Raw genomic sequence first — 11,131 nt, forward strand, 5'->3', positions numbered from 1 at the left:
ACACATACAGCACATACATTTATTCCACAAAAGGAATAGATGGATGGCCACTATGGAGAAAGGCAGTCCTGAAACTTCATCAGGAGGACAAATCGTTGTGTGCATCAACTTCACAGTGTCTTTTGGTCTTTTATCAAAAGATATTTGCCATTTTTTAGTTTCTTTTAAAGTTCTTGGTTAGGTTTAGGGATTAAAGACCAAATCCAGATTATAATATAAAAATATTGTGACACATCATCAGTAGTGGGCCTTGGATTCATTGGGTGTTTTGGCCCTTACCAGTAGACACCCTCATAAATGGAGGCCCTGCCAGGGTTGATCAGGCCCCGGGGTGTGTCACTGGTTGATGTGAAATTGCTATTTCTCTTCTACTTTTTCCTATTTAGTTTTCTACAATTTATTTTCTTCTATCACTTCACTGCAAAACGATAAGTACTATTTAGGTCTTTAGTGCTTAAAGAGCCTCACTTCTTAAAGAGATAGAAAAGGTGAAAGAGAAAAGAGATAACATAGGAGAGAGGAGAGCCGGAACTGGGGCATGTGATCTGGCATCCCATACCTCCGCGCCCAGATCGGGCTGTACCCTCTACATCTCCACTGCCTCCCACAAACAGGAAAAAGAGCTGAGGGTAGAAGCAAAACGTTTTTTCATTCCTGCCTTATGTTTCACTACCATGAGGTTAACTGCACAGCCACAGGAGCCCTGAAACAGCTGTATCAGTCAACAAGGCTTCAGGTCTATCACAGTACAAATTATAGTGTTATGTTTTCTACCCTTTTGATGCCCCCTGCTTAGGTAGCTCCACCACAGTTTGATCAATTCTGGGCATGTGTGTTGCGGATAGCTGACTGCCCAAGTGATCTCAGCCCTCTTTAACCACAGCCAGTGATTGGCCCACTCAGCAGTGTTAGCTAATTTTCTTATAACCTGCAGCAGCACCTGTCCTCTGGCTCCAATCTCTTTAAGCAGTTTTGCTATTGTACTGGCCCCTAACCCTAAATAGTAGTTCAGGTCGTATCTCTCTACAGAAACAGCTTAATTCTCTTTCTCCTATGACGGCCAATATTTGTTAGTAATATTCTAAAGCCAAAAACGACATAGTCCCAATATACAGGGTTAAGTGATGTTAGAGCTCAGAGGGTTGACTTAAACCTCTAATAATCAATGTAGTTAAAATACTCAAAAGAATGTTGTCAGTGGTAATGGGACAAAGCCACATTCAATGTTGATTTTAATTTGAAAATATGTGTACATAATCTAACATGCTTATTATTTGTGGGGACATCACACTTGAAATGATTACTGGTAGTGCAATTTGACATTTTCTGTGTTCTATGTATACATTATATGTGCAAAGCAGAAAAAATAATATTTGCATAGAGAATGAAGTTATATAACAGTGTAGGTGGATCAAGGCCAAGTCAATGTTGAGCATCTAAGAAAATTATGAAAGTTGATACTACTAGTAATGGAAACTTTCAGTCTCAACATCAAACAGTACTACAAGTTCTCATATCTCAATAGACCTTTGATTTTTTATTTTACTTTTCATTGACAGTACTCAGTACAATTTCACCAGCCTTCATACTTTAAACTAAACAGAACACCTGTTTACAATAACAACTTCATATGAGAAACAAAGGGAAACAGACTGATGGGTTTTATGGATTGAGTTGCTAGCTGTGGGTCATATTCACCGTAACAATTATAACAGCCTACACTCACTTTTTAAAGAATGTAGCAAATATAAATGCTGTACAAAAACATTCAAGTTAAGAACACAGAACTACTATTGTAGTTAACAACATAATATAAAGTCTTTTTTTACGTAACACAATGCATTTTAACAAGTATAAATATTTGTCTAACATTTCTAAACAATCAAACTGCTGAAAATGAACATATCCAGTCTGTGAACAGAGAAGATCAATGTGACATCTGGATGTATGGACCTTTGGTTCCACATATTTCTGAAAGTGTTCCTTGTAGACAGTACACAACTTCAGTTTTCAGACATTATATCTTACTTGTTTGTAACATGGAAAAACAAACATCACAACATCATAAAAAGACTTCCTCAGTGGCTGAAGGAGGTGGCACATCTGGCATGGCAAAGTGGTGTTGAAATTCACTGGCTGGCTCCCACGTGTCATCCCAGATTTTCCCACTGGAAAATATAATTATTGAAAGAAACAACACCAAAAACATTAATATCGTGTTGGGGATTACTTCGTGCTTTTTATGTTTAACACCAGAGGTGGAACATGATAAAGACATTTCCTTAAGTACTGTACCAAAATGCAAATTGTCATTTTTATGGATATTTTCAACTTCTGCTACACTATTTGTAATTTAGATGGATTACAAACAAAACACTACTGTACAGTTACACTCGACACATATGAAAGACTTAGTTATTGTTTTTCAGTTGAACAGTTCATAATATCCTTTCTGTGAAGTGAAAATAAAAATTGTTCAAATGTGATAATTAGTTTCTTTTGGATTATTATAAAGGCTGTTGTTTACTCTTTAATTTGTAGAGATTCATTGCTGTCACACAATTGTAATGCTAGAAATACAGTATGCAAAACAACTGAAAGCTTTCACAGTGTGATATTAGTACTTCTTTGGAAAGTTCAGAATCTGAATACTCCCTCCACTGCTTAGGCGATTTATCCTTTGGCACACATAAATCTGTGTAAGACATGGACAAATTCTCTCCACTTTGTCAAAATCCTGATAGCTTTTATATATTTCTTACAATTAATGTGAGTGCTCTTATGGCCCCAGCACAGTCCAGCTGGAATTATTCCCAGTACTTTTGCATCTAAGTGAGACACTACGTGTGTTTTCTGAACAGTTTCAAATATATTTCTTATTAAATTTGTTATTTTATGATTCGACAAAGATGGCAAAAAACTTTGCAATAATCCTTAATTGATTAAATAATTGAGATAGGATAAGAAAAAAAGCGAGAAGTAAGACGTGACAAAACACCTGGTTTTCCATTTTCATTTGTGCTCCAAAAAGGTAATAGATGGAAACAGAACATTCTCAGAGAATGAAATATCAAGAGCTTCTTACCAAACAGAGCAAGGCAACCAACGCACTTTTACTTCTGTGTTCCCCTAGACAGAAGGAATCAGAGAGGCAATCGTTAAATAACATGGTTAATGGATAGGTGTCTTCATAAAGCTTGTGTGTAATCCAGTGTGCACACCTGAGACACACACAGACCCATGTAAACACACTTTGATAGATGTGTAGGTATGTGTATGTAAGGCATTTCTGTTTATAAAAAAAATAATAATAGAATTTTGAAAAGCATGTATCCAATTGTGGCATTCACAAAAAATTATTTTGATCACAGGTTTAGTTAACTGCGTCTATCTGTTTTTGACTCTGGCTATGTTCTTTTCTTCGGAAAGTTTGACGTACTTGATACATCATACACTGACATAATCAATATTATCCCATTATGAATTGTTTGAATTGTGTCCATTTAAACACTTCAAACTACACATGATTATCTACAATTTATAGTGAGACAGGGCTGGTCAGCATATATCAGGATCTATAAATTGTGCTTTCTATGATCCTGATTCAACAAGAACAACTGAGGATATAGGCTTACACAGAAAAAAATATGATCCTTCCTCATATACAGTCATTTCTATGTTAGCCATGTAGGTTTTTGTAGCAAGATGTAGCAGTATTCAATGTCTGTGATTAATTTTGCAGAATTGTTTAAGAACAAACACATGAAATACAATACAATCTTTTAATGTAATTCCATTAATCATTTCCCTTCACTAATCTCAAAAGTACATTTGAATTTACCCATGTAGCACAGTTCATGGCTGTAGTGCATGGATGAAAACAACTTGAGATAGGCTTACTGTAAAAAGTCTACTGAAAAGCAAATTAAAACATTTTAAGTATTACCTCATTTATCCTGCTCTCAGTGACTTCTTCAAACTGGAACACCTTCTGCCTACTACATCTTCGACAGCCTAAGAAATGAAAAATTACATTTAAAAAAAACATAAGACTCTGTATACACAAGAAATCAAATATGAGTTTTCACTCAACAAGTGAAAATCTGTAATATCCTCCTGATTGCCATACTCCATTTGTCCTCTGGGGTCAAAAAGTGAACCCACCTCAGTTGAGTTTTTTTTTTAAAGTACATACCATAAATTGTGAATCAATTCTGTGTAAAAACTTAGTTTCACTTAGGACCAACAAATTAACAAAAAAATTCACCCTTCATTTTGCAATTGAGTGCCACCAGACCTTGTTTATATAAATGCATACACTATTTGTTGAGAGAAACTAAAATGTTCTCTCAAAGTGCGTTTTAGTTTTCTCAATCCAATCAAGTTGAATTACAAAGTCCTCTTAACTAAAGTAAGGGATTGACCATATTTAATTATAGTCTTTTTATAGTGTACACCAAAATGCAGCTAAATAACTAGTGAATAATACTTTGCAATGGTTTGTTAGTTCTCTAGGACAACATATGTATCATTTTTGGGTAAGAAACTTAAAAATCTCAAGACATAACATGCAAAGCAATACTTACTCTTTCTCTTCTTATTTTCATGTTGGCCACCCTCACTTAAGGACTGGGAGATCGCGTGGCTAGCAGGTGGATGAAGAGACTGCAGAGATGGCTGGTCTGCGGGTTTAAAAGGTGGTGGAGAGGTGGGAGAGGTTGTTTGTGAGGTGCTTCTGTCTCTCTTCTTTTTTTGGAAAGACTGGGAGCATGGAACAGAAGAAGGAGATAAAGGAACAAGATTGAGAACAAAAACAGTCTCTGTCTGCTCGTCTGACAGGCTCTTTGGGTGCTCCTCGAGGAGCCTAGAAGATTGATGTTCCTGGGTGGTCATCTCAGGCTGCTCCTTGGCGAGGCTCTCTGCTTGCTTGTTGATCAGGGTCTCTGCCTGTTCTTCACTGGGGATCTCTGTGTGTTCTTTGATGTGGGTCTGTTTGTCGGCACAATGCTCCTTGGTGGCATTCTTGGACTGCACAAGCTGCTGTTCTGTGGGGGTATTGGGGTGCACTGGTGTGGAGGTTCCTATAAAACATATTTACTTTCATAAAAATATTTTTCAAAAAAGGCCTTATATTTAGCAGGAACTACACTTTGGCTATGTTCACACTGCAGGCGAAAGCGCAGCAAATCCGATTTTTTTGACCCTCTGCGACCCATATCCGATCATGGTCTGACAGTGTGAACGGCACAAATCCGATATTTTCAAATCCAATTTGGGTCACGTTCGTATGTGTTACTGAATCCGATACATAGCTGATATTTTAGAAAGCGACTGCTGTTTGAACGGTCCTGTCACATTAAATCGATCTTCCACGTCACTGACACAAGACAGACGCCAATTATCAGCGCCAGAGAAGCACCACAGAAGACATCATGAACGCTTCCTGGCCATCCAGCTAAACTGTTGGGAAGACAACGTTGGAGAAACGTGAACATTTTATTTGCAGATTCTGACAGAAGTCTGAAACTACCCTTTGAAGCACCGCTCCTCTCTAAAACAGCAATAAGGATCATTATTAGGCCATATGTAAATAACAAAATAACTTAAAGCAAAATTGGGAAACATAAAGTCTCAAACAAGTCTTTATAATAAGGGCCATCAGTCAAAAAATACTGTTTGGTCTGAGTCTAAACAGAGCGCAATGTGTGTGACGTCTTCTTTTGCGCTTTGGGCGTTCACACTAGAGCGCGTTTGCTGTCACATTTTATTTGTAGTGTGAACGAGCAGACAAAAAAATCTGAATTGAGCATTAAGACCTGCAGTGTGAACGAAGCCTTTGATAACATATCCTTCAATGGTTATTTAATGACCTTAAAATATACTTACACAATTTGCTTAAAGATTAATGAAGTATTCTGATTGTGAAAGCAAGTTGAGACGACTTGTTGTGAAAAGTTGCTATATAAATTAGCATTAATTAACTGGACTGAAAGTATGCAACAGACTTCACTCTTACCCTTAGACAGTATAAATTCATAAGCCCTCTGCATCTTCTCCAGGAAATTTCTTGTAGTAGAAGTGGGGTCCAAATGGGTAATAACATCTGCTACCTACTTATGTGAATTCTTGTCTTTTTTACCAATGAATAAAATGGGCTTGTAGCCTATAGACTCAAGTTTCTGCACCTGAAATTAATAAAAAAAAATAGTTGGCACAAATTAGTCAAACACAGCCTGTTGTTAAATGGTAAACGAAATGACTCTTATATAGCGTTTTCTCGTGGAGCACTAAAAGTGCTTTATACAACATGCAATATTAACCCATATTCACACCAGCTTCTTAGAAGTTTCCATTTAAGCATTCACACACAGCGATCGTGGCTCAAGAGTTGGCAGTTCGTTTTGTAATCGGAAGGTTGCCGGTTCGAGCCCCGGCTTGGACAGTCTCGGTCGTTGTGTCCTTGGGCAAGACACTTCACCCGTTGCCTACTGGTGGTGGTCAGAGGGCCCGGTGGCGCCAGTGTCTGGCAGCCTCGCCTCTGTCAGTGCGCCCCAGGGTGGCTGTGGCTACAATGTAGCTGCCATCACCAGTGTGTGGATGACTGAATGTAGTGTAAAGTGCTTTGGGTTCCTTAGGGACTAAGTAAAGCGCTATACAAATACAGGCCATTTACACATTCATACTGATATGAATACATACAGCCACCACTGATGTATTACAGTTAAAGTAATTGTTTGTCTTTAGCAAAATGTAGATAAAATATTGTTGCATGTTCTCAAAAGCACATATGATGAGCTGTGTTAATGTGCCAGCAACATCTTATAACAACTTAATGATAATATATGAAACAAAAAAAATTTTACTTACTGCAATACGGGCAGAATCAATTATCCGGCAAACATTTCTGTTTTTCAAGACAACTTCTGCCCACTGGCTATCCAATGATTCTACTTTTTCTTTTAGCTTCTTTTTGCTGGACAGACTTCCGAAGCAGACATAGCAGGTTCTTCTGCTTGCCTGATTGGGAGTCTGGCAAAATGTACAGGGCCTGAATTTGGGGCGTGTCATGTTGAAACAAAGAATAATTACAGACAGAAAAGGCAGCAGACAGACAAAAGGCAAATTATAGGTTAACCAGCACACTGACAACAAGAAAAAAGCTGAAGAGTTAAAGAGACAGAAATGCGGATAGAAACAGAGAGACAGACCAATAAGGACAGCAGTAAGAACAGATACAAACAGACTGACGTGGCTCTTAAAAGTGCCTTTAGGAGTTTTTCAAAAAGCAGATGTAGGAAGGAATCAATCAATAATAGGCTGATTGATGAAGAACCTGTTTAGAAAAAAAAAAGTATTCAGAATTCAGAAGCACCTTATAAATAAATATATACATTAAACCCTATTGTAACGATTTAGATAAACCCTGTTTAGTGTCCATTTGTATTTCATTTGCAGCATAGATGATCGGTCTGCTATTTAATGATTATGTAATGCTGTTATTAAGTTTAAAATCGAGAGAGAGAGAGAGAGAGAGAGAGAGAGCCAGAATGAGAGAGAGAGCCATAAAGAGAGAGCTAGATTGATAGATAACGTCTATCTTCAATTTCAGCATCAACCCAATCTGGCAACACTGACCCTTATTAGAACCCTCAAACTTTACAAAGTGGCAACAACAGCAAACGTCAGCACACACTTCTCTATCACTGTACCCTGGATGATGATATATGATAAGCTTAACTTGATTGGCTAACAGAAATGAATTTAGCTAACTTACAGCACATGTGGTGTGGTAACATATATGCTATTAAATGTTAAGTCATTCGCTGTTCCACAAAATTGCTAATCTTAACCCATGGAACTGCTAAAAGCAGCTTTGTGAGCTCACTGTTTCGGGGTTTTCTTTTTGGTTTTAAATAAGAAAAATAATTTTAAAAAATCTACAGATTCAGATTCGCACTTACCTGTGGTACGATCGAGTACGTTGACGTCACTGCCGCTCATCTGATATGATAAAAAAATAAACTTTCTCAAAAATAAACAAGTGAGTCGCTGTGAATTCCTTAACAGCACCGAAAATGTTTTTGCATAATGTTTTTTTGCCGAAAATGTTTTTGCATAATGTTTTTTTGCCGAAAATGTTTTTGCCTAATAAAAAAGAACAGCTTTTTTATTAGGCATTTAATTTAATTTAATACGTAAGAGCGTGATTAGCCAAAGCAGACGGTAAAATGACTGCATGTATTCAGAGGAGTTGGAGAAGATATCTTACAGCTGTAGCAGAATGATCGACAGATTTCCAAATATCAAAAGGATTGTAGAACAGTTTATAAAACCGGTGCAATAAATTCACCCAATCGCTAGCTGTGCCATTACCCAGCATACATCCCTCACTCCGTCAATGCAAGAACCGATACACAAATAACAGCCTGTAATTAGTTTTATCTGCAGTACTTTTCTCTCAGATAGTTGCCTGCATTATATAATTTATTGTGTTCAGTATAGGTCGTTACAATGTGATTTGGAAAATGTCTAAATATACCGACAAAATCTCTTCAATCGGAGGACCCTTCACGTCAATTCCCGACGCCAGAGGGGTACCCTGCGCGTCCATATGTGCAGCAGAGGGGGCCTGACCATGCGTCACACGTTTGACGAGTTGGGAGTGAGAACGTGTTGAAATAATTGATTACACAGCAGTGGAAAGTAGACTTTATCAAAGTAGATGTCTTTCTGAAAGTGCTGTAATTAAGTTTAAGAATATAATCCAACTACTGTTATCATCTTCAATGCCCTGTACCAACATAGAGCAGAGCAGCTATCTGAATACTACTCCAACAGAGGTCGATTATCTTGTTAATAATTTCACCTCCTCACTACATACAACTCTGGATACTGTAGCTCCTGTGAAAACTAAGGTCTCAAATCAGAAGTACCTGACTCTGTGGTATAATTCTCAAACACATAGCCTAAAGCAGATGACTCGTAAGCTGGAGAGGAAATGGCGTGTCACAAATTTAGAGGATCATCATTTAGCCTCGATGATCAGAAAAAAGTCAGAGCTCTTTTGAGCCAACCATCCCTTTAACGTTAACTAGTAATGACTTCATGAACTTCTTCAGAAATAAAATTTTTATCATTAGAGAAAAAATTACCAATAATCATCCCACAGATGTAATATTATCTACAGCTACTCTTAGTACCATTGATGTTATATTAGACTCTTTTTCTCCAATTGATCTTTCTGAGTTAACTTCAATAATTACTTCCTCCAAACCATCAACGTGTCTTTTAGACCCCATTCCTACAAAACTGCTCAAAGAAGTCCTGCCATTAATTAATTCTTCAATCTTAAATATGATCAACCTATCTCTAATAATCGGCTATGTACCACAGGCCTTCAAGCTGGCTGTAGTTAAACCTTTACTCAAAAAGCATCTCTAGACCCAGCAGTCTTAGCTAATTATAGGCCAATCTCCAACGTTCCTTTCATATCAAACATCCTTGAAAGAGTAGCTGTCAAACAGCTAACAGATCATCTGCAGAGGAATGGCTTATTTGAAGAGTTTCAGTCAGGTTTCAGAGCTCCTACAGGACAGAAACAGCTTTAGTGAAGGTTACAAATGATCTTCTTATGGCCTCTGACAGTGGACTCATCTCTGTGCTTGTCCTGCTAGACCTTAGTGCAGCATTCGATACTGTCGACCATAATATCCTATTAGAGCGATTAGAACATGCTGTAGGTATTACAGGTACTGCACTGCAGTGGTTTGTATCATATCTATCTAATAGACTCCAGTTTGTTCACGTAAATGGAGAGTCCTCTTCACACACTGAGGTTAATTATGGAGTTCCACAGGGTTCAGTGCTAGGACCAATTCTGTTTACATTATACATGCTTCCCTTAGGCAGCATCATTAGAAGACATAGCATAGATTTTCACTGCTATGCAGATGACACCCAGCTCTATCTGTCCATGAAGCCAGATAACACACACCAATTACTTAAACTGCAGGAATGTCTTAAAGACATAAAGACCTGGATGGCCGCTAACTTTCTGCTTCTTAATTCAGATAAAACTGAGGTTATTGTACTCGGCCCTGAAAAGCCTAGAAATATGGTATCTAACCAGATTCTTACTCTGGATGGCATTACCTTGGCCTCCAGTAACGCTGTGAGGAACCTTGGAGTAATTTTTGACCAGGATATGTCCTTCAACGCACGTATTAAACAAATATGTAAGACTGCGTTCTTCCATTTGCTCAACATCTCTAAAGTTAGAAATATCCTGTCTCAGAGTGACGTTGAAAAACTACTTCATGCTTTTATTACTTCCAGGCTGGACTACTGCAATTCATTATTATCAGGATGTCCAAAAAACTCGCTGAAAAGCCTTCAGCTAATCCAAAATGCTGCAGCAAGAGTCCTGACAGGGACTAGAAAGAGAGAGCATATTTCTCCTGTTTTGGCTTCCCTTCAAACCCAGAATTGAATTCAAAATCCTGCTCCTCACATACAAGGTCTTGAATAATCAGGCCCCATGTTATCTTAATGACCTTGTAGTACCATATCACCCCATTAGAGCACTTAGAGCACTGATCCTGAATCCTCCCGTAGTTATGCTGCGATAGACGTAGGCTGCCGGGGATTCCCATGATGAGTTTTTCCTTTCCAGTCACCTTTCTCACTCACTATGTATTAATACAGCGGTCCCCAACCCCCGGGCCTCGGTACCGGTCCGTGAGTCGTTTGGTACCGGGCCACGAGAGTTGAGAGTTGAGGCTCAGGTGTGAAATGTATGGTTCTCAGGATTTTTATCGTTTTTTTAGCGTTATTTTGTTATCGTTTTTATCGTTAACTCGGTTTTCCTGGGTCTTTTCACGTGTGTTATGGATAAATCTTTTTTACGGTACCGGTACTAGGCCGGTCCGTAAAAATATTGTCGGGCATGAACCGGTCCGTGGCGCTTAGGGACCGCTGTGTTAATAGACCTCTCTGCATTGAATCATATCTGTTATTAACCTCTGGCTCTCTTCCACAGCATGTCTTTTATCCTGTCTTCCTTCTCTCACCCCAACCGGTCGCAGCAGATGGCCCCCTCCCCTCCCTGAGCCTGATTCTGCTGGAGGTTTCT

At 38.4% G+C, this 11,131-nt stretch overlaps 1 protein-coding gene across 2 annotated transcripts; it reads right to left on the bottom strand.

Annotated features, from left to right (window-relative positions):
- Window positions 1–1,775: 1,775 nt before the first annotated feature.
- On the bottom strand, window positions 1,776–7,987 carry LOC308398519 (uncharacterized protein). 2 transcript variants are annotated; one of them, XM_080885188.1, is made up of 7 exons: window positions 7,962–7,987; window positions 6,868–7,333; window positions 6,017–6,185; window positions 4,587–5,081; window positions 3,947–4,014; window positions 3,086–3,129; window positions 1,776–2,168 (listed from the first exon to the last, which is right to left on the bottom strand). In XM_080885188.1, exons 3-7 carry the CDS (start codon window positions 6,048–6,050, stop codon window positions 2,063–2,065), a joined length of 747 nt encoding a protein of 248 aa, XP_080741314.1. In that variant the 5' UTR covers window positions 6,051–6,185; window positions 6,868–7,333; window positions 7,962–7,987; the 3' UTR covers window positions 1,776–2,062. The 2 variants fall into 2 exon arrangements, with proteins under 2 accessions (XP_080741314.1, XP_080741313.1); XM_080885187.1 differs by lacking the exon at window positions 7,962–7,987 and having other exon boundaries at window positions 6,868–7,439.
- Between the last annotated feature and the right edge of the window lie 3,144 nt (window positions 7,988–11,131).

This window comes from Rhamphochromis sp. 'chilingali', assembly GCF_963969265.1.
Source record: "Rhamphochromis sp. 'chilingali' genome assembly, chromosome: 6".
Taxonomy (NCBI): domain Eukaryota; kingdom Metazoa; phylum Chordata; class Actinopteri; order Cichliformes; family Cichlidae; genus Rhamphochromis; species Rhamphochromis sp. 'chilingali'.

What these genes read in the sequence shown, in the direction of transcription:
- LOC308398519 (XM_080885188.1), bottom strand. Translation starts at nt 6,050, where the DNA reads ATGCAGAGGGCTTATGAATTTATACTGTCTAAGG. An exon ending in TGAAAATAAGAAGAGAAAGA is followed by an intron (nt 4,015 to 4,586) that starts GTAAGTATTGCT and finishes TTCATTTCTTAG; the next exon opens with GCTGTCGAAGATGTAGTAGG. An exon ending in CTGAGAGCAGGATAAATGAG is followed by an intron (nt 3,130 to 3,946) that starts GTAATACTTAAA and finishes CCTTCTGTCTAG; the next exon opens with GGGAACACAGAAGTAAAAGT.